At 33.8% G+C, this 24,394-nt stretch overlaps 1 protein-coding gene across 1 annotated transcript in view; it reads right to left on the bottom strand.

Moving 5' to 3' along the window:
* Window positions 1–4,018: 4,018 nt before the first annotated feature.
* Window positions 4,019–24,394, bottom strand: part of NEK7 (NIMA related kinase 7) — a 149,731-nt gene continuing 129,355 nt past the window's right edge. Inside the window, exons 9-10 of the mRNA XM_023224704.3 lie at window positions 23,457–23,570; window positions 4,019–7,017 (exon numbers count right to left, since the gene is read on the bottom strand). Of these exons, the coding sequence (XP_023080472.1) occupies window positions 6,907–7,017; window positions 23,457–23,570 (225 nt within the window). The 3' untranslated portion in view covers window positions 4,019–6,906. The remainder of the gene's footprint in view (window positions 7,018–23,456; window positions 23,571–24,394) is intronic.

The following is a 24,394-nucleotide window of genomic DNA, read 5'->3' as shown; positions in this document are numbered from 1 at the left end:
ACTCATGTTATTAGGGAACAGAAGCATCATGGACTTAAGGAAAAGATATAAAACCAAATCCATCTTTTTATTAATAACATGAGTGTAAAATAATTTATTCAACCAATGCCCTATTATTCGCAGACATTCAGGGTTCATCTTCTTCCAGTTCTTTTTCCACTGTATACTATGCTGCAATAACAATCTTTGTGGAAAAATAGAGAAATAGAGAATCTTTATAAGCTGCTGCTTTTGTTTCTGTAGAATAGATTCTCCAGATTGCTATGTCAAAAGTGAACACATGTATTTAACACATAATGCCAGATTACCTTTTATTCACAATTCACACTGCCAACAACCAGAAGAGTACATTTCCTTCTTCTTCTCCAACCCCGGAAGGCATCACTTTTCATGTTTATTGACTGATTTCTTCTGCTATTGATTATTGATGTTCTTCCACTGTGAATTGTACACTTAAATCTTTTGTTCTTTTTTTCTATTTGCTTGCCTTTTTACTTACCTATTTCACTTACCAATCTGAGGATACTGACTTGTATGTGGTTCCCAGTTTATTCTTTGTATTTTGATTTTGCTTATCCTTTGCCATTTATTCCTTTTTTTTCGAGTTTTCTGTCTACCATATACAGGTCACTCACTCCCAAGATTATGCTTTCTAAATTTTCTCCTAATAATTTCTACTTTTTAAGAGAAATTACATCATTAATTCATCTGGTATTTACTTTTCTGCATAGTGTTAGGGATCCTTTTTTCTTTCAATGAACAGTTGCACCAGTACCTTTTAATAAAACACACATAGAAGCTTTTCTCATAAACAGAAGTCCTCTCTTTCATGTATGATCCAATAATACTTGGGCATGTTTGACCTTTTTTGCCCCACCACTCTACCCACCTGTATTCCTTGCCGATTCCATACTGTTTTAATAAAGTATTTTTATGTAAGTTTTCACATTTGATAAGTTCAGTCCACTTTTGCTTTTAAAAATGTTCTTCACTATTCTTTTTTATATATTTTTCCATATGAACTTTAACATCATTTTATCTGGTTCCAAAAAAAAAGTGGGATCTCAGATTGATACTGCAATACTAATATTATAGAATGCTTGATATTTATATGAATCTTCCCATTCAATAACATCATCTCTTTCTCTATTTGTTCAGGATTTGCTTTGTGTCCTTCAACAAGATTTTATAATTGTATTCATAGAAGTCTTACACCTTTCTTGATCATTTTTCTAAGCATTTTATAATTTTAACTATCACGATTTCCCCCCGTTTAAATTACTGATTATTGCAAGTAGAGAGGCAAGGTACACCTCCAAACTTACCTTGCATTACTCCACCCACTGCCCACCCACTTTCATGTTCTTTCGCATCTCAGATAGCAGAGTTACTGCTCACCCCAAGATGTTCACAGGTCTTCTTCCTCTACCTGGCACGATCTTCCCCTTGTTTGTTCTTTGGCTGAGTCCTTTTAGGAATCTTAAATTTAAATGTCACTTTCTCGGTCTCTCTCTTCCTTTATAGCAATCATCAAAATTTCTGTTTATACATTTATATTTCTGTTACATGTGTTTCTTCCTGACTTGATTTTTAAGTCCGTAAAAACAGAGTCATTCTGCTTAAGACTGTACATGCGGGTCTAGTAGACAGGTTACTCGATAATTGTGGTTAATAGACAATCCTTTCTGTGGATCCCATTCTTTACCACCTTTTACACTCCCTCTCTAAAACCTTCAATTTCTTCTCCATTTGCTAATTCTCTTAACTTTTAAACTTTATTATTTAAAAAATGATCAGCTACCACTTCTGATTATCATCTGATTTTTCTCCATATGCCATCATTCTTGTTTTTACCCCAATGTTTCCTATTCTCATCTCCTGATATTGCTGCTCTGCAGACATTATGATGTGTTTCTCATTAAGTCCAGGGGCCTAATCTCAGCCCTTATCACTTTTAATTTCTTTGCAACCCATGAAAATGATAACTTCAAAATTTTCTTTTGGTTTAGCTTGTTTTTGCATCTCTTACCTCTTTGTCCCAGTTTTTCCTGATTTTTGATGTTTTGCATCTATGTTCAACACTCTGTGGTACATAGATAATACTCCTTTATTAATTCAGCAAAAATAAACTATCAGGCACTGTGTTATTAAGTGTCGAACACCCTAGTGAACAATGCAGGACGTATTTTTCGTTCTAGCATTTATCTATCAGGGAGATTGAAATTAAAGAATCACACAAGTAATCATTTGGCTGCAGTTGGGGTAAGCACTAATGGAAAAGTACAGAATGTAGTCTTGGTGGCTCCTGAAAAAGGGTATTTAAAGTCAGCTTTGAAATATTAGTTGGATGCTTTTGCTAGCAAAAAGGGAAGAGCCATTTAAGCTACACTGTTCCTAAGGTGAGAAAGAGCTTGGGGCCTTTGAAAAACTAGGCCAGTGGGACTAATGGAGAGAACAAGGCAAAAGTAGATGGAAGTATAGCGAGAGAAGTAACAAACATATTCTCTTCTACATTCGTGTATGAAGAGCTACATTTATCGCTATTAGTGCTTGATAAATGTAGCTCTTATTATGTGAGTGTAGAAGAGAATATGCAGCAATGCATTTAGTCATTATAAAATGTATTACAATTATCCTGTAGAGTTAGGGAATGATATCCCTATAATATATGTGAGAAAGTGAGGATTCAAGCAATTAAATAATTTATACACAGGATTTCACTTTGAGAAAGGAGTGAAAAAATGATTTCCTATGCATTGTAACACTCATAGTAAAAATAAGGTATTCGAACCTCCTGGTTACAAATCCTAACTTTTAATTTCCTTCGACTTTTTCTTTTTTTAAGGTTTAAAAATAGATTTAGGTACCCAAGCGAACACTGAAATTGGTATTTAAGAAGACCAGAAAGAAAACTCCCTCAAATAAATCTCAATTAAATATAAATTTGAAAACATTCACATCTTTGTCTGTTAATCATCATTAATTTCCCAGAAATTCACATGTAGTTAAAAAGAACGTAACAACTTCACGGAAGTCTTTTGATAACTCAAGGGATTCACTGCAGTTGTCTTTGTTAATAATGTCATCATTCTGATTTTAAAAATTGCATCAATTTAGTGGTACTTACAGCTGTAACAATACATTTAAACATATATGCCTAAAAACAAGTATACTTTTTTGAAATAAAAATTCATAACTAGCCCCACTGTCTTGTGACTAAAATTATTACAAAATGGGCCATTCTTCATGATGGTATATTTGGAATATAATTCTGATGTGTAAGGTATATCCACTCACTCTACCACCAGTCTGGTAGGTTTCATTCCGCTAAGATCTTTCAGATTCACATTTTCAGGTACAGTAACCTTCATTTATTATGTGAAGATAACACGCAACATAAATCATCTGTAACATTCTTAGCAGCCCATTACAATGACAGGAATTGAATCTGTCATGTAAATTTTAGACTCTAAAGCAAGCTTGTCCAACCCACAGCCCATGAGTCACATGTGGCCCAGAATGGCTTTTCATGCAGTCCAATACAAATTTGTAAACTTTTAAAAAACATTATGAGATTTTTTTTGCGATTTTTTTTCTTTAGCTCATCAGCTATTATTAGTCTTAGCAAATTTTATGTGTGGCCCAAGACAATTCTTCTTCTTCCAATGTGGCCCAGGGAAGCCAAAAGATCGGATACCCTTGCTGTAAAGATTCAAACAGTAAGATTAATATTCTTTTTTTTTTTTTTTTTTTTTTTTTTTTTACCTTTTAGAAAACTTTTCTCATTCAAAAACAGAAAATGATGTCCTGAAGAGAACATGAAGATGTGCCTTAGTTTAATGCATGTTGATAAAACTACTTTTTAGGATTCGTGTAATCTCTGTTATCATGCTTGTCTATTCCAATTCTTACGCTTCTCCAAAATGACAAAGTTATGAAAATGTGTAAGAACTGTTTCTGTACATTAAGTAAAATAAAAAATGGAAAACTTTAAGGGAAAATCATAGAAACTCAGACATTTTACTGTATTCATTTTTATTTTTATATTCTTGTTTATATTAGGATATTGTACAATTTTCAAAGCTAATAACAGAAATTCTTTTTGTATGTATACTTAAAGCATAACAAAATAAAAGTATTTCACAAAAGATGTCCATATTACAGTACTATTGAAATATGAGGCACAGGGTAAGTATGCATTTGTGGGTTAAAAACATAATACATTCATTTTAAAGAATAAACATTTAATGTGAATAACATTTTGGTTAAAATAAATATCATAGTAAAGGTTAACAGCAACACCTGAAATATATGGATACAAGAAAGGTGTTTTGTAATAGATACTATGTTGAATGTTAAACCATTCATGAAATGGCTGTAATATCTTACTAAATTTACAATCATTGCACATTGTTGAGCACTTTATTTATATAGAGATACCCTTCATCCACCATTCCTAAACCTTACCACACAAAATAAAGTTACTCCATATTTTCACCTGGGTAACTGGTACCAATGTCTAAATAAGGTTTAGAATAGATACAGCTTTCATTTTACTGCTCCTCAAATCAATTCAAAAGTTTAACTTAACCAATATAAAATTTACTTACGAACACATATAAAGAACATTTTATAGGTGACTATATAAACTAGAGCTTCAAATCATCTTCATAATTCTTTGAAATTATTCCATTCAAAATTAAAATTTGATTTTTACACAGTGGTTTCTTCAGGAAAAATATGAACATTTAAATTTAAAAAGATACAATATTCGAAGCAAAAAGTTTCCACATGTAGAAATAATGAATTTCCCTGATCATTAAATTCTTCCCAGCTATTTCCTTCTAGCAGATACATTCACTGAGAAGAAAAGCTAAATCTTAGTCACTTTGAGGGGTCAAGCTAATCAATTTTAGATCCATGTATTCTTAAAGACTGCAAGAAAAAAAAGAGAGTATCTGTTCCAACCAGAGAACATTTCATCCCAATTATATTACATTAAAATGAACATGACAATAATGGTCAATAAGAATAATTCTTCTCATACTTCTAGGAATATATCTATGGATGCTCAGTATAAATGGTAAAAGTCACTAAGAGTGTGAGAAAAACAATGCATCTAGCCCTCAGGAAAAAAACAAACAACAGATTGCCTTTACCTATTCCAAAATAAAATTACCCTTCAGAAACCATACATAACTGATTAGATTTCAAAAAACAAGAGTTTAGACTTTTTGCCCTTTATACATTTTTTAAGTTTACAAAACTTGAAAGCATTCAAATGAGTGTAAGAAAAACACGTATGAAAAACAAAACCAGCAGTTACATCGGCTAAAGGGAAGTGTTCTTTGAACATGAGGTTTTCGCGTTGGCAGGATAATTCATCCAAGGTTGTAAGGTGGCACAGAGTCCTTTAACAGTGACTTCCTCTTGGCCTTTAGGCTTCACAATCCTGTGAGAAACTGGTCGCCACTAATACGAAAACATTCAAGGAAAACACATCTGCACAATAGCATTTACGAAATTCTGCCCATTTCCTTAAGCTACACGAAGTGTTACCATCTCAGTCATCTTCATGAACAAATACAGTACTTTACTCAAAAGCTTCTCAATAGAAATGTTAATCTTATAACAATTCTGGCTGTAGTCATGGCCAGTTTCATTTTATTAAGCATATTCTAGAATTACAACCTTGTCAAATGAATTGTAACTGTATCAACATTCACAGGTACAGTATAACACACATCCTTTCTTCCTCTTTAACATGACCAAACACATGCATACAGGGTGGCCCAAATTTTAAAAAGTTAAAAAAAAAAAATGTTTTCAATCCAGGAAAAGTGTTGGTATACCAAATATCTTTTAAAAGGGTATTATACTCTCAGAAAGTATGAAACATTAATGGATAAAATGCACATACAATATAAATAAGAAAGTAACTTGAATAATAATATAAAAAAATTTCTGAAGGGGACCAATCAGAACTTCAATAAAACTTACAAATAAAAACTTAGGCTTATATTATAGTGTACAATTATGAGTGAAAATACACTTAAATTTATAGAGAAATTGAATTATAGTACTGCAAGGTTATTCAAAGAATATTTTTCAAATGTACAAACAATAATAAAAACACACAAAAAAAGCCTTGGGCAATGTGCAACTTTAAAAATTATTATCACACCAGCCAAACAAATCCTTAACCACTTTTTAAATGGATTCATTTATACCATTTCGATGCAAAGAGAATATCAAAAATATTAAAACAAAACAAAAAACTCTTCAGTGTCTGACTCACATTTTGTCCCCAAATCTTCACATTTAATAGTTGCATTTTGAATGTATAAGCTAAGAGTTTTAAATGTTTCTCAAATAGTTTGTGTCTACATTTATCATAAGAATCATATTTGAAAACTACTCTGCTAAGAACTAAAACTAGTACTTCAAACGTTTAAAAATAAAATCATCACAAAAGTTCACAATTGTGTTCATCTCAATGTCCATAAATTACTAAAAAAGAAACAAGTCACATGTGCAGATACTTTTTCTCAGGTTTGAGCCTATCCTGATGTGTGCCAAGCTGCACCTTAAATATTTGGCACTGACAGTCGATCTAAACACAATTTATCGCAGAAAAGTGTAAGAAATTCTATAAACCTTTAGCCATTCAAAACCATCATGTTTCATTTTCTCTCCTAACATGCAATTCAATTATTCCAAAGTCATTTGGGGGTTGCAAGGAGGTGATTTAGGTGACTGGTACAAAATGAAGCTTATATGAAAACTGGTTAAGGATTCAAAGCACGCTAGCTCTGAAATATTAATCTTAACACCAGACATAAATGGGGAGGTATGACTTGCACAAAATACTTTCACTTTGGTTACACTCTTCATGATCTTGCATGTTTAGCTGCTTGCAGTGCACGCATGCATCCTCTTTGCTACGTCATAAACATAGGTGACGTCTGGTCGCTTCTCTGGATCTGGGTTGATGCACATATTAACTAACTGTCGGAGCTGTGAAGAAGGAAAAACGATAAAACCTGGTTAAGACAACCGTTTTTGGTTAGCTTACTGAAAGGAAGAAATTATGAATAGCTTTAGACTTTACAAGGAAAGTACATTTTCTGACTAAACATTTACTGTACTAGAAATATATATAAGACTGCTGCCAATGATTTTACAATAAGTTAAACGTTCTATGAAGTTCATTGAATGGATGGTATTAATGTCAACCAAGAAGTATTTTCCACAATCAGAGGCTTTAAAATGGACTCTGTTTTTTTTTTTTTTCAGAGTTTAATCAGAAGATTGCAGTCACTGAGGACACTAGGCTTGTAACTATAAGTCTCCAAATTAACTGTAAATGCACACATACATATTTAGTATGTATGTACTACATACATGTAGTAGATTTGATCAAGAATCTACTAGAACAGACTTAATTGTAAGTTTAAATAGAAGGCAATTAGAGTAGACATATTTATAATGAACCATTTGTACAAATATAGATCAAAAGTTTTATGTTAAATTTTGTATTAGAGAAAAAAACACTCCTTTAAACTAATTATAATAAATTATAAGGGAAGTTATAAGTATTATTCCAATCCTCAATTGTGTATAGAGTATTTAAATGTTGTCACTTTATAGATGAGAGTTGATGTTTACTATTTTATACTATTTATATCATAGAATAAAAGCAGATTTCAATAAATTAAGAAAGTACCCTCCTATATGGTCCTCAATCCATCGGGTAGAATAATACAGGATTTTATTCTCAATTCTAATTTCCATCAGTTTACGAAACTATGTGTTATAACATTGTATATGATCTTCCATAGACAATAAACTAAGAGGAAAAACTAGATTATTTTGCTTTGTAGGACTGTCTTTAGGAATGATTTAGACATTTTCAAAAATTTACATTAACTCTGGCCACAATATTAGCACTTCGTAAATTTTCAAATTAGTACAATTTCTTCATAGTTCTCCATTTCTACCATAAAATAACTTTCAACCAGAGGAAATACAAGTGGTGATTAAAAAGCGTGGGCTGAATATGTTGCTAGTGCTATGGAGAAGGCTAATGGCATTGAGAAATGTCATTCTGAAAGAGGAGGTGGATAAAAGAGTCTACCAGATGTAGGGTCAGGGTTTGGTAAAGAGTACAGTGAAATGGAAACCAGTCTTGTTGAAGGCACTGTGTAACCCTGTGCCCTTGGGTAAGTCACTGTCTCTGGAGGTTCATTTCTTCATCTATTAAACAGCGAGGTTGGAGTGTATGACCTATAAGGGCTGTTCTAGTCCTAATCTCTTACATTTTATGATTCTAGCAGAATGAAATTTAATGAATCAATTTTAGCTACACTTGGAAATTCAACAATGTTTCATAGTAATGTTACACCCACTGGGAGAGCCTGAGATTTTAATTTATATTCCTTGCAAAAGAGCAGAGAACAGCATTAAAAACCCTTAAGGGGTACAGCAATACACAAGGCATTTTATTATGGTGATCTAAGAGAAATTTACATCAGAAAGTGACTGGCATTTTACCAGGTTACAAAAAATCAAACAAAAATAAATATATCCAGTTATACACAATGCAGAAGAAAGTGGAAAAAGCACTTATATAATGACACATATTTTAAAAGATAATGTGTTCTAACGGGTCATCTAGCTGTCAGACATCTTCTTCAGAGATAAAAACAAGAAAGAAAGCAGAAAAGAATGGCAGGAAAAGAAAACCGTGGTACAAAAAATTAATTATATTTAGCTAAAATACAAGTAGATGCATGCAGTAACAATTTTTTGACTTCCTAACACTGCCACATCCTTCAAGCTGGTTCAGAAACCTTACTTTTCCTGTGTAATAATTCAGAACAGGGTAGAACATCCACTGAGAATGAATGACTGGTCCTTAAGTTCTCCTGGCACAAGGAAAAACCAAGATTAGAGATATAATGATGCAACTTTAGTTGAAGAAGGCAGTAATTCTCTAGTTCACCAAAGTAAAAAGACAAGAATTGGGAATAACAAAAAGGGAGAAAGACAAGGAATAAGGTAAATAGGTAGTGGGAGTGCCAGTGAGCAGTTGCTTCTTAACTGCTCCTTTAAGGATGGCCTTTCAAAGGGATGACAGGTCAATTAGAGACCCAGGGGTAGGCAGAGTAAAAGCACTGTGGAGTCTGTTTTTCCTTCCCCAACTTATTGATTGAATCTCCACCAAATACGAACTGTATTTTGTCATGAAGAGTTTTCCTTTTCCAGAAGAATCAACAGAGATATCACCATATAAAATCAGATATATGAAATATAGAACATGCATACTTTATTTACGAATCAAATAATCTGTTGATAACTTTTCAATTATTTGTTACATTTAAAAATTAATGAAATATAAAAAGAAAGAAAATCTATGAAATTAAAATAATGCTTTGGGAATGCTCCCACTTACCCACTCCAGCCACATTTCTAGATGATCTACTCTGCAAGAGACACTATGCTGGTGGCACTGGATGGCACCGGATAAGACAAAGGACCTGTCCACAAGGGAAGGCTTGCGGTCCAGGATGAGAAGTGAGAGAATGACTCATTTTCCTTTCTAACCACCTGAGCCTTTCGTTCTTTCTTTTTGCCCCTCTCTTCCATTTTCATCCTTTCATTCAATTGTTCATTCAATAGTTTCCAATGGAGTATTTATTATGTACCAGACACTTTGTTAGGTGGTAAAGATAAGGCAATAATGAAAAATATACAGCACAGGGCCTTAAACAGCTTACAATCTAGGGGAAGATAGAAGGAACAAAGAAACTAATGTGACTGTAGGAAATCATAGAAATAATTCTATTATAAACTACAAAGTGATAGGTATCTCAAGAGATATCTGTGAGATAAAGGTAAAAGATTTAAGTACAGCTGCCCAGAAGAGGAAAATAATTACCTTTCTCTTTTTCTAAAATCTGTTTAACTATGAGTTGTACCTCGTTCATGGAGGTATTGATACCCACACAGCTGACAGTATCTTTCTCCATTCCAAGTAATGCAACCCTCATCTTGGGTCACTTTCATGTTTGTTTGATGTGAATCAATACAAATCTCTTTTGATTATCTGGTTGTAGTCTTCACTTTCATACCAATTTAGTCTCTGTCTTCCAAGGACACAGCGTTTTCTTAAAATGCTGTGTCACATCAGAAATATAAGCACACGCTCCTGTCCTTCTGGGTCTCTCCCTCCCTTCCTCCAGTACGGTTGTGTTTGATGTGGCTGGGACCATTTCCAATCCCCTTCATCCTGGTCAGTCCTATCCTTTTGGATTTACATCATTTAGTTCCGGCCTAGACCTTAACTTCTGTGACGTTTTCTTCTTAGTTTCTTTTGTAGGTTTATCTTCCTTTGAACAATCTACCAAATGTTGGTATACCCTGAATATTTTCCTTTTCTTAGCTCTTTTCCCATTTCACTCTTCCTTCTTATCTTCAACAACTGCACTTACTCCCATACCTTCAATAACCACCAACGTGCTGAGGAACACAGATATCTGTCTCCAGCCTAGACCTCTTTGCAGGCTCTGTTCCCACACCTCCAACTGCCTTCTGAGTACAGCTGTGCGTAAATATTCACATTAATTAAACATGTTGAAAACTGAAATCTTAGTATTTTTTTCTCCCCTAACCAGCTCTTCCTAACAGCACCTCCAACTTCTTAAGTCAAAAATTTGGAATTCACACTAAACATCTCATCATACTTCCTTCCTACCTGCCTAACCGTCAGCAACCAGTCCTACTGGTCCCAGGCTCCTTAAATCTTGTGTTTGTTTTTGCCACACCATCTCCACTGCCACACTCTTGGAACAGTCTTCCAACTGACGGCTTTGCTTTCGGTTGTCTTCCAATTTCCCTAGCACTGCCTAACTAGCCAGGTGATGCTTCAACTTTAAGCATTTCAATGGCTCCCCATACCTCTTAGAAAAGCTAAGGCTGTTAGCATGGCATAATATGAGCCACTAAAATCAGTCTCCTGCTTCCCTTTCCAGGATCCTATTTAGCCGCAAATTCCTCCTCCCTTCCCCCACCCCACCTTATTTTCTAACCATAATAAAGCACTTGTAGTTCTGTGCTTGCCAAACTGCTTCATGCCCCTACATATTTGTGCATGCTGCTCCTCTGCTTATAACACCTCCTTCAAATCCCCTAACTCTTTCACCTGTCTGCCTGACCCATGCATCTCCTCGCTGAGTATCTCTTCTCTAAAGTCCTTCCTCATTACTGTATTTGCTATGTGGAACTTACTCTATTTTACTTGGCCCCCAGTGTACCCTTCACATACTCGTATTAAGGTCCTTATAACACTTTATTGCACTTCATTAAATGTCTGTTTTCTTCTATTAAACTGCAAGATCTAGAGGATGGATACTGGATGACCAGTAAGTACTCACTGGCTTGCCGAATGAATGAAAGAATGAATAGGTAACTTCTGGCTGAGGAAAACGAAAAGGTTTTGTGGAGGTGGCATCTGAGCTGAGGTTTGAAGCAAGACCATAATCTTAATATATAAAAGGGGTGGAGAGAATTCTAAGCAGAGGTAACAGAATGAACCTTGATTCTTGGCCAAAGAAAGTATGATGTGTGTGAAAGCATGGCAAGTACTTCTGCATGAATGCGGAGCAACAGAGATGAAATGATAAGCTGAGGTCAAAGAAAAGACTTAAGAGATTTCAAATCTATTCACATAAGACAATGGGAAATCAGTATTTAAGGCAAGAGGGAGAGATCATTAGAGTTGTGCTTCAGCACATATTTTCTTGGTATAAAGACAGGCAAAAAGAGAACAATGCCAGCAGAATGCTCAATTAAGTTCCTCTAAGATTTCAGGCAAGAAATAGCATTCATCAAAAGTATTCACCAGGGTATCTGAAATGAGATAACAGAAGTGGTAACGCTAAAAGAGGTGTGGCCTGGAGAGGGCAAGAAGGACACTTTGAGTTTTTGAAGTCACCACATTTGAGATACTGACACACTGGGATTTGGGCAGAAATATGAATTCCTGAATTTTGGGTTTAATTCTGCATTCATATCGAGATAACTGAATCATATACATTAAATAACTTTTGTGACTCTACCAGATCTAGATTATGAAGATAAAGGAGATAGCTCAAGTACAAAGTTGTTAACCTACATTAAACAATCATTTTTAATTGTATGGTTCTCTTCAATACTCATGTGTTGATTTAGTCTTGCTTAATGGTAAGTATCATTCTGTATTATACCATATTTATATAGAAATTATCATTTTACAAAATCTTCCATATAATTTTAACAGCTATTTTTAAAGCACTGTAATCTCCCACAACAGTCTCATTTTATAGATGAAAAATCCAAGAATGAATTAAAAAATTAATGGTGGAACTTGAGTTGGAACCCAAGGTATTTGATTTTTTTCATGCAGGTCTTTTGCCACTTGCCATTGTTGACAGCTTGTTTACTTTTACTTTTACTTACTTGGTCTTTTGGTTTGAATTTCTCATGATGCTTAATACAGCTATATATACATGATGATTATTAGTAACACTAATTTCAAATCATTTCCATTATAAAAGGATGCCACTTGACTTAAGGTATCATCTGAGTTCCAGTCAGGAGACATGAGTGACTAGATATTAACAGGTCATCACAGAATGGAGAAAGTAACATAGTTAGTTTATTCCACTCAGAGATTGGTCTGACTTTTATTCAGTGAACACAGAGGTAAGATGGCTCAAATTTCACTAAGGGTGTCCACCTGACTTGTTGTTTGTTTTCCCTTAAGCAAATCAGCAAAGTAGAATCCAGGTTCTTGTCAAAGAGTATATAACCTTAAATAGTGTGCCATGTAGTGGGTCCTATCAAATTCTTCTTGAGAATTAAAATTCAGGGAATACTCTGTAATGAATAAAAGTCATCTTTACAACTTTGGATAATCTAAGTTCTATCCTTTAATTAAATTAGACCACCAGAAAGCTGCTTCCTGGGAGCACATTTGTTTATCCTGCTGACAAAGTGCCTTTCCAAAGCTGTGCTTTGATACTTGCTTTCGGATTTTATCAAACATCACTTAGGTATTTGCTGCAATGTACTAAGCAGTGTCTTCAACATTACTCTCAGATCTTCATATGAGATATTTATACCATAACTTAGTAGGAGAAAACTTTGTCTTCTGTGAGGTACTATTAATAGTATATTTCCCCCTTATAAGCAGAAACTAACTTGCTTACTGTATTTCCCTTTGTGCCATGAGATAAAGGAAGCAATAACTAAATGAGAACCTCAATCACAGCAAGTCCGTTGGTCATAACAGGTACACATTTACATTCCCTTCTATCCCTGGTTCTGAATTTTACTTAAATATCCTTTTTAACAACAGGTAAGTCAAGTCCATTGCAATAAATTATCTCAAATATTTTTAAAGAAAAGTGGATTGTAAATTACATAATAGGAGATATATATAGGCTGAATTCTGAATTTGATGTAATTTTCCTTGGTATTTATGAGATAATGATTTGTTGTTCTAAAGATATACTTAAATAGACCTGTTACTCTAGTGGGGGGAAAATAAGTTGCAAAAGCCTTTTGGTATCATAAGGGGAAAAATCACAAGTAACCTACTTTTATGTTATAAACAACCACAGACTAAGTTTCATGCCTTTAATGTTAATAATTTGGTTTAAAAATGTGAATTCATATGGATCCATGAATAGTCTCCTCTAAGACTAAATAACAATTATAAACAAGGTCACATCTCACCCCTTCTTCTTTTAATGAATACAAAATTATAATACCACTTGATGATGGTAGAGTTATTTGTGCCCCTGTCATCATGAATAGGAGGATAAAATAGTCACCTGTGTATTATAAACCAGGAATTGTATTAAGAACTAGGATTTAAAATTTATTAATTAGAAGAAGAGAAAAACCCATTTTTACGATGTTAAATATACGTAATAGTTTGACTCGTGGTTACTAAGGGGTCACTTTTTGCAGCTAGGGAACATATCTGGGGTTATAGTACTTAGACTTAGATATTCTACAGAATTATTAGTTTTTCTAAGACTCCAATGGAAAACTGAAAATACAGTCCCCTGAACATTTTCAGATCAAAAGATATCTCCTTATGCTCTTTGAGATAACTCTAGGGTTTCAACTAAATGCTAGTTCCAGTGCTCAAGTAAAGAAAAACTATTTCCTAAAAGCTAATATTTAATATTTATGAACTATTCTATGCATTTTACATGATTTAATTTACTCAACCTTCATAAAAACTCTATGGGGTGGACACTACTGGTATGCACAATTTTACAGAGTAGTAACATTCCTAAGGCCACAAAGGCATAAGAGGCAAAGCCTAGATTTGAACCAAAGCAGTCTAGCTCCAGTGCCCAAGCTTTTATATACAGTACTATATTATACTGCTGGGGAAAATTCTAACTTGATCTGCAGGGCCTCTCACGGCCACCTCTGCACAAAGGTGGGGTGACCTTCCACACAGTCAAAGATAGATTGTTGGGCTATTAGATTTTCAAAAGAATGTTAGCTCTAACACCAGTTCCTTGGGTTTCTAAAATTAATGGATCTGCCTTCACATTTCATAGGCCAATTCTGATCAAAAAACAAACCAAAACATTTTCTCTAGAGTTCTGCAAAACTCCCAATAAGATACAGGCCTACTTTATCTGTGAGAGATATATTTAAATGATGACACCAAAATATTCAGATATTACGACTAGAGGGATAATTTTAATGTTATTTCTAATCTGACTCATGAAAATGCCAGTAAACTCTCTCCAAATGAAATATACTTGATTTTTGTCACAGAACAATTTCTTTACTCTGGATTTTAAACTTACATAGTGACCTGATGAACATAAGAAATGCCTCTAAGTTTCTTTTTTTTTTTTCAGATGTCAAATAATCAAAATGAGACAAACATCTTAGACATCTCCCTCAGTGTTTATTTTACATTTTAAAAAAGTTTCTGTTAACCTCTGGAAGGAATAAAGTTATTTTTAAAACTTTTAACATTTATCCAATACTGTGCAATGACTCTAAGTACTACATTATTAACCATGTTCAAGGAAAATGTGATCAGATAATAACATTAAGAATTTCCTATCTATTCCTTCACGTCAGGTTTCAATTTCTAACAAGTCAATCACTTGTTCAAAACATTTCTTGTCCTTGAATTGAGGGAATTAGTTTTCCATTTATTGCTTTAAATTTTAGAAATAATTCCAATATCAGTAGATATTACAACATTAATAAGAATAAATACAACTAAGTAAGCATTTCATGGTTAATGTTATCTCAGAAAATTTAGTTTGCATCACTTTCTACTTGTATGTAAAGAATGCCCACTTCGTTGCTTTTATAAAAATTGTTTTATATAATATGTTAAAAATAAGGCAAAAGTAAAGGTCTGAACATACAAAAGCCTTTGCAAAATCAGAGAAAACTGTTTAATTCAGATGCTTCACAAAAATTTAAAAAGCAACACAGAAATGCTTAAATGAAATAAAATATATAAAGTAAAAAAAAAAAAAAGGATTTTCTACAACATTCCTAAGGGATTATAGGTCATTAACCATAAGGAAATTAATGAATGTTCTCAATAAAGTAGAGAAAATACTAATATATTTTGATCTATATATTTCTAAAGAGATATCAAAGCAAATAGGTTGATATCAGAAATATTAAAAAGAAGACAGTGTTAACAGTCATTGTTGTCAGGGTGATAACCCAATTACAGATCAAGTTCAGGCACATACAGGTAATAACAATAGGGCTCTTTGTGCATTATAGCTTTAGGTCACTAACACAATTCTCAACAGAATAATAAAGACTAGTGCTATTGGTACTGTTTCTTTTTCACCCCCATCTTAATCCCTCTGAGACCAATTATGCTATGTCAGCCTCCCGGATATACCCAATTTCCATCTACCCAAGGACACATTTTAGCACCCCAAAGTGGGTCTAATACATTAAAGTACACTATATTTTGGAGCTTTAGATATTTATACAAAATGATTAGGCGTATCCAACTTGTACACCAAAGTGTCACTAGTGATTGACTTGGGGGTAAAGGGAAAGGGAAAAGAAAGTAATCTTACGCAGATATAAGGTAATGTAATGTCTACATTTCACAGCTGAAGATCATTCAGTGTCTTCTGAAAACCGTGAAAGTCTTACAGAAGTTACATGATTTTGTAGGATCCCACAGGACATGTGAAATATAGGACACCGTTTTGGATTCATGTCTTCAAGGAGCAAGTCCCCAGTGTCACCTCAGAAGCATAGGTGAACAAAGGGACTGCTTAACTATATTTTTTAAACAAAAATAGAACATTCAAAGCTTAAAGATCTAATCTTATATGGCAACTTTCAGCAAGGTGGCCAACTGATATTGTAAGTGATGAGAGTATTAAATTTACTGAAACAATTTATAGGAAAGAAAATTGAACGTTATTAATAGTGTTTGAGATAACACTGTTAATTTTAATAAATAATGGCTCAATTATATATTATTGATTTTATTATATATATATCTCTCTACATTTTAAAGTAAAATATTCTTACCTTAGAATTTGATTACATGGTTGCAGAGACTGCAGAAATATTTGTACAGAATTACCTTCAGACATCATTTGTGCTATATAAAATAATGTCCTTCTTTTAAATAATCTTGGGAAAATGTATTAGAAAAAAATCCTCTAACACCAACTTAAACAACCTTGATTAATTTTCAGTAACAACTCCAGAAAATTTGCATAGATCTATTAACATTTGTAAATCTAGCAATTACAAACCAAAAATATCTGGACTGCTCAGATGAATAAAAAAGTTTTATAAACTTAATTTAACTCCAAAAATGCAAAAATAATCTCTACCTGACATTTTCATCTTGTTTTTTTTTTTCTTATTTACATAAAGCAGTTCTTTTCATGAACCAAAACAAAGGTCATTTTTGTTACTGACTTAACTCCCTTAAAAATCTTCTTTAAATATATTCTAAATTTAAAAATAAACAAAAATTATTTATAAATACTGCGTTTGAAATCCAGTTATATTTTTAAAGTTTTCATTTAGTGATTTCCTTTCCTTAACAGTAGACATTTGAAAACAAAGTATTAGTAAAATTATGACAAACTGTAACGTTTTTTGTTCAATATATTATGGATCAACATATTTGCTATCTTGAGATACATGCTTGGTTTTTCATACTCAAATATATAGAAATAATTCCTACCCTTTTGCCATTTCCTCATTCTTTCCTTTCAATGTCACATTGCCCCTGAGTTACCATGAGCCAGAAGAGTGTTCTAAGCAAATGCCTCATCGTGCCTCTGCCCTCCAACCTGCTATGCCTCTAGGGAAGGAGATTCCAGATAAATATGGTGAGTGAAAGGATTAAGAACAGAGAGGAGAAAAACAAAGAATTAGTAAGTCTAAGAGTAAAACTCATGAAACACTCATTCATAAAACACCTGAGTTTACTTTGGGCTCTGTGTTCCTGTAACACTAACAGGGGGATGCCATGCCGCACGGGCACCATCGCGACGTCCAATGTTTGCTCTAAACATTGTCTAGGTCTCTACTTACTAACATGTAAAATGGGAATGATGCCATTGCCCTTAACAGGAAAATTCATAATTGCGTTAAAGAAAACATGATTTCAAAAGTTGAAAAAAATTCAGTATTATAACATTATATTCTCCAATAACCTGTAAATATCTGAAATCAGTTTAGTTCAATTAAAAATTTACTATTTTTGCTATTCATACATAATCAACCATAGGAAAAAAACCCTGTACTTTTTAATCTCTGTGTTCATTTTAAATACTCCAGAAAATCAACACTTTTCTTGTTTCAACAATATAGGAAATGATGCCAGAAATTCTTAAACATTTGAATGAAGCAGCAGGAAAGATATCAGGCTGCACTGCTACCCTATTCCAGGAGAAGCCAGAAAGAACCCTCCCCTGCTGCCTTCCATTTCTCTATCTTTAAAAAAAAAAAAAAGAAAGAAAGAGGAGAGGGACACTGTCCATCTAAGAAAGAAAGTCAAAAATAATAGGAGATAAAACCAAAATATATTTATTAGCATTTACGAGGTAAAAGTTTATGATTCATTCATTCTCTATTAGTTATTTGATTGAATGTGACCTTTCAGGTTGATATTTTATGGGATAATTTTTTTGAGTAGGCTCATTACTTGATTTTTTAAAAAAATAGTTTTCTATCTGTGAGCTGGAGGTATAAAGTCACAAAATGAATAGAAATTTAATGTAAAACAAAAGAGACACTAAGTAATGTGGAAACTGATCACTGGGTTAATAATTCTGATTCCAAAATCACATTTTGTTGGTTTCTTCACCTACAAAAAGCATTAATGAGACTTACTAAACTATCAAGTTTTTGAAAATGTAATCAGAATATAATCACAATAACCACAAATATTGTATCCTTCAACAGTCTTTTCTTATTTATAATACATTTAAAATTACTACTAAATAAACATCTGCCATAACCACTAGCTCAGATCAGCAAGCATTGTTGTACTAACAGTCTAATTATTAAAATCATTTTAACTATCTTTCCAATGTTTGACAGGTGCTTAAATTTCTTTTTCACTCAAAGCATTATTTTTAGTATTCAATTTATCTCTATTCAATTTTCTTCAATGAAGGGCACCCTTTATCCTTCCTTCTCATTTCCATTTCTTAAACTTTCATCTGTAAACCCCGTACTCAACTTACAGAACTTTCTTCCAAATCTATCTCCTCAAACCTAACATGAAAAGAAATGTTACGCCTTTTTTTTTTGAGACGGAGTCTCACTCTGTTGCCCAGGCTGGAGTGCGGTGGCTCGGTCTCGGCTCACTGCAAGCTCCACCTCCCAGGTTCATGCCATTCTCCTGCCTCAGTCTCCAGTGTAGCTGGGACTACAGGCGACTGCCACCACACCCGGCTAATTTTTTGCATTTTTAGTAGAGATGGGATTTCACCGTGTTAGCCAGGATGGTCTCGATCTGACCTCGTGATCCGCCCACCGCGGCCTCCCAAAGCGCTGGGATTACAGACGCAAGCCACTGCACCCAGTCCAGAAATGTTATGCTAAAGCAACCACTGAGATACCACTGTGTCAACCTTTCTTATGACTTCTCTATTTAAACTAGGAATTTTTAATAACAAATAAAAAGTATTGAAAGAAATGAAGTATACATTTTGTTTTATATTAATGCTGACATTTTAACAGTATCAGTTAAATTTCTAAATAATTAAACAATATAGCTATTTACCATTGTTTTTCAGAGTTTCATGAGACAAGTTCGTGAACAAATAGATAATTTGGATGGCTATTCCAATGTCTCTCAAAGAAATTAAATACTGAAATTGAAGGAAAACAGCATATTTATCTTATTTCCCAGTAAATGGACACCCAGCATTATAGAGAAAATGGTGCTTATGTAAAATAGGAAGTAATATCAATAAAACAAAACTATCCACGTCCTCTGACCTATCTTGTGAGTAATTTTCTGCCTTACTCTACAGAGAGTTCTTTGGAGAAGTTTCTCTCACTCATTCAATTGTCATTTATTAGTTCATCCTTTCATCTAACTCTGAGATTTCCATGCTCATTCCCTCAATCAATCAATCAATCAATCAATCAATCAATCCCTAAGGCTTTTAAAAATGTGTCAGGTCCCAGGCCCTAGAGATACACAGATAAGCAGCAGAGTTACTGATCCTCAAGGGCAGGAGCTTGACAGTCTGCAGGGGGAGGCATCCATGCAAGGAAGCTACTACAACATGGCATAACTGCCAAGGGAGGAGGCATTGGGGAGAGAAGAAAGGAGGTCAGGGAAAACTATGCAGGAAAACTTTATGTCCAAACTATGTTTGAAAGGAAAAGAATGAGTTTGTTTGGTAAAGAACAGGAAAAGAGGTATTTCAGAAAGAGGAAACATCATCTATAAAAGCATGAAAATTCATGGAACTTCCAGGAGAACTTGCATTGATAAGAGTTAGAGAAAGAAGAAAAGAATATCTGATGATCAATAATTCTTGAGAGATGAGCCCAGGTTAGTTTACAATGGGCCTTTTGAGTCACAATTCCTTATACATAAGTAAATGTTTGCTTCACTGTCACCAACAATACCAAGTTTCATTTAAACTAAGAGACATCTAAGGAAAGATATCTATCTTTTCAACCCAGGTCTCGTGTTAAATATAGTAACTGCCCATTGATACATGGATGAGATCACTACTAGAAAAGGAAAAAACACAAAATACCAAAAGAAATCAGAAATAAAAGTATTTAAGCCATAAAATATAGATTCCCTAATATCATTCATGTGTAGCTGAAATAAACCAATCTAGAACCCTAATTATTTGTACATACTAAGACTAGCATAATTCAAAAGAAAAGATTTGACATACAGGCTTATTTTTCTAAAATTTCTCATTTTTTGTTTTAATGCTTAACTGTTATATATGTTTTAGAATATAAGATAGGAAATTAAAAGAAAAATTCCAAGCTTTTAAACTCTGGGTTCTTAAATAGAATGACTATATCTAAAAATAAATTGTGTAGGGTTCCTTAGGACTCCTATCAACTGAGGCTGATTGGCAGGTATAGCTAGTATTCTCATGAAATCTTCCCTTAAAATCTTGTTTGGGCAGTAACCTTAAAAATTTGGCAGTAGTTACATAAATTTGGTAAGCTCTCAAATATGTATTTGATAAGTTGATTTGCTTGTTTTTTTATTGTTCAAATAGTTACACAGTCTGTTATCATTGTAGCTATAAAATTAACAAAATAAACTGTCTTTTAATTAAAAGTTCACTGTTGAAAAACTCTGTACTTCATTTTTTATTGGCTCCTGTATTTTGCCATAGTAACAAATTAAATGGTATTTTGGATTTTTTAAAAGATCTAAAAAGTCTACTTTATAAAAAAAAATTTGAGACATTATAGCACTACCAAATTTGGGATTTTTGGCTACCATGAATTCTGAATAATGAGTTCCTGCTTAAGGACAGAAAATATTTATTAGCACATCTGCATTTCAAAGTTCTTGTTTTGAGAACTCTTCTACATAACTAAATAAAGTAACATTGTTATACAGTCTGCATATTTTTATATTCAATTCTTTAGTAAGAATTATTTTCCACATTTACCTAGAAACTACAGCTTTCTATTTCATCAGGGAATGACAACAGATTTTACCAATAAGAGGAATCACACTTTTTTGGAAAGTACACCATATAATGTGTTTTGCTTTATAGCTCTTTTCGAAACTGGTAACTATATAGAGTGAAGTAAAAAGTGGAATCTATTTTCCTTTCCCAACTCTAAGACCTTCTATCTGGGCCAGACTTTGATATTTGCCCCTTGGCTGAGAATCCGCATATCCAACTTCACACTTAGCTGCAGTGAAGTAGCCCTGCAGGCAGGCCGACTTCAACGAACCACTAGTGGTATCATCATTAAAATCCTGCTGAAGGTCACCATGGTAACCGCCTGCTGAGGCTTCACTGCTGCACTCGGCATCTCCTAATCAGCTACCATGTGAAATGCAAATTCAGACAGTCTGAAAATTAGTCAAGAAGAATAGGGGATGAGGATGCAGATATGTGAAATATTCATGCGCTTCATGGAAAAAAGAAGACAGCATGAATGACACAACAAAGAAAGGCCCCTGACATTCTTGCTATCATTTTGCATTATTGTTCACACCCTACTGTATTTCCAGGCCTATAGTTCTGAAGTTGGTTTTGTGAAATGCCATATTTATAGTCTATACCCAAAATAGTAATTAAAAATGGCTAACATAATAGTATTAACATCAAATAAAGATAATACTTTTAAATCATCATCACTGCTGTGTAACAGTTTATTCTAATTACCTGAATATGAATGTTATAGAGAAAAAAACAGGCATCACCGATTATCAGTATCAAAACTACCAGAAGAAAAAGTGCCTATTATATTATAGGAACACAAATTCTTTACACGTGGTGAAAATTCTTTAGAGATATTTATTATTCAAGTTACAAGAACTCAAATTTCCTTACATAATACTAAGACCCAATGCTATTCATTTCACAATAGGAAGACTGACATGATTACCTTATAAGTGAACATTATAATTGTTTTATATTTTTTCTTTTCTCCTTTCCATTTTCCTGAGGCAAAAAATCTGTTGCTCATGAGAAGGTGCAATGTCCTAACTCAAGACACTATTTTCTCTGGGTAGGTCCCTGATGAGTATTCCATAAAGTGCTAATATGAGGCCGGGCGCGGTGGCTCAAGCCTGTAATCCCAGCACTTTGGGAGGCCGAGACGGGTGGATCACGAGGTCAGGAGATCGAGACCATCCTGGCCTACACAGTGAAACCCCGTCTCTACTAAAAAATACAAAAAACTAGTCGGGCGAGATGGCGGGCGCCTGTAGTCCCAGCTACTCGGGAGGCTGAGGCAGGAGAATGGCGTAAACCCAGGAGGCAGAGCTTGCAGTGAGCCGAGATTGCGCCACTGCACTCCAGCCTGGGTGACAGAGCGAGACTCCGTCTCAAAAAAAAAAAAAAAGTGCTAATATGAAACATTTTAGTTGACCTGAGATACTGCTATTCTGCATATATCCTCCTTAAATATTGGGTAAAATCATGATACGTTAGGCTAAAATGGGAGATGTTTTGTTCAATGAAAGACTGGACACTGGGTAGAGCCAAAACAACTCACTTAAATGGGTTACCAAAGCAAGCAAGCATTCAGACTCAGATCTTAATAAGGTAGCCTTCTAAGATTTTCAGCCACAGCTAACTCACTTTTTAAACATGTCTACAATGATAACCTCGAAACATTTCCCCAGTAGAATCTGGGTACAGCAGTGAGGTGATGATAGGACAGGTATTGTCAAAGGAGGGAAGATAAAGCTTAAAGAATAAGGGTCAGAGATATGTAGTTAAGAGATGCATGTTTCGAGCTTTGGAAAACATGGATGAAAGGGGAGTTCTGCCAAAATAGAAAATTACAAATGTGTGCTGGTCTAGGACTGTGAGAATAAGGAGTTAGTCCTGTTACGAAGGGCCATCAGACATGATGATTAACTAGAGCCTAGGTATGAGCATTAATTCTGCCCTTTGCACTATTCAGTACACTGTAGAGTCAGCTACTATTCTTATCACACCTAGAAAGTGGCCAATTTTACACCACATGCTGTGTTGTGGTCTACTACACATCATGAATTGCAGAGTCAACTCTTTAGACAGCAAGTCTCCAAGAAAATGAAAACAGAATAAAATGTGCTAGTTCTGCTACGTATACCATTCATTTTCATTTCTGGATAAAGTAAAATTTCTTAATAAAATAAAAATGTTAGCAAAATGGACAACAGACGAACATGTGGACTGAAAATGACTTACTTCTTCTGAATAGTGATCTGAAGGAAGAGGTGGGTAGTCACACTGTTCTATCTTCTTACACAGTGAGTATAAATTCATTTTGTCACCATAGAAAGGACTCTGTAATGCAGCCATCTGTAAAATGCTCCCAATGAAACTGATATAGTTACATGGTAACTTAAAAGGTGATTTCATCAAGCATATTATACAGGAGTAGAAAATAATTACAAATACTTTAAAATAAAGTTATCGGGGTATTTTGATTTTTATGAATATCCCAGGCTGAGGAAATTTATTAAGAGTTAAAAATCTTTCTGCAACTTTTGTTTTTTTTCTGACATTTAAAATGCCCTAAAATAGAGAATTAGTTAACCTATTTCTTTATATACAAATGCAACATAAAACAATATTAAGAAAAATAACACAATTTAAAAACTCTTTGTACCTATAATGACATAAAAACAACTACTGTATCTTACAACAAAACAGTCATGGCAAGGTATAGCTCAACCATATAGAACAAACATGAAACTGAAGTTAAAGCTGAATTATAATCTAGCATAGGGAAGAGAATGCAGAGCATTTTGTCTTGCATAATAGTTTCTAAAGATAAAGGTTATTCTGAGAAAAAACAGCCTTCTCAATTTGAATGCAATAACAGATCCCCAAATAGTTTACAATGAATTAGAACTCTTTTCCTTTGATAATGTCTCAAAAACATTAAATATGCTCAAAAGCTCTACGAGTCATAGCTGTAATTCAAGGCTTCCAAATGAGATTTTTATGCAGAAAAACGTGACCCAAAGGATGAACAACTTTAAAAAAGACATTATTGAATTTAAATTTATTTTAAGACAAGGTTCTAACTTGACATTTAAAGTGCAAGCAAGTACTGCGGTAAGCAGGGTTACAAACTAAAAATTCAATTTAAAATGTTCGCATCCTGTTCAAAACCTTCT

Source organism: Piliocolobus tephrosceles, chromosome 1 (assembly GCF_002776525.5).
Source record: "Piliocolobus tephrosceles isolate RC106 chromosome 1, ASM277652v3, whole genome shotgun sequence".
NCBI lineage: Eukaryota > Metazoa > Chordata > Mammalia > Primates > Cercopithecidae > Piliocolobus > Piliocolobus tephrosceles.
This window is presented reverse-complemented; position numbering and strand designations above follow the sequence as displayed.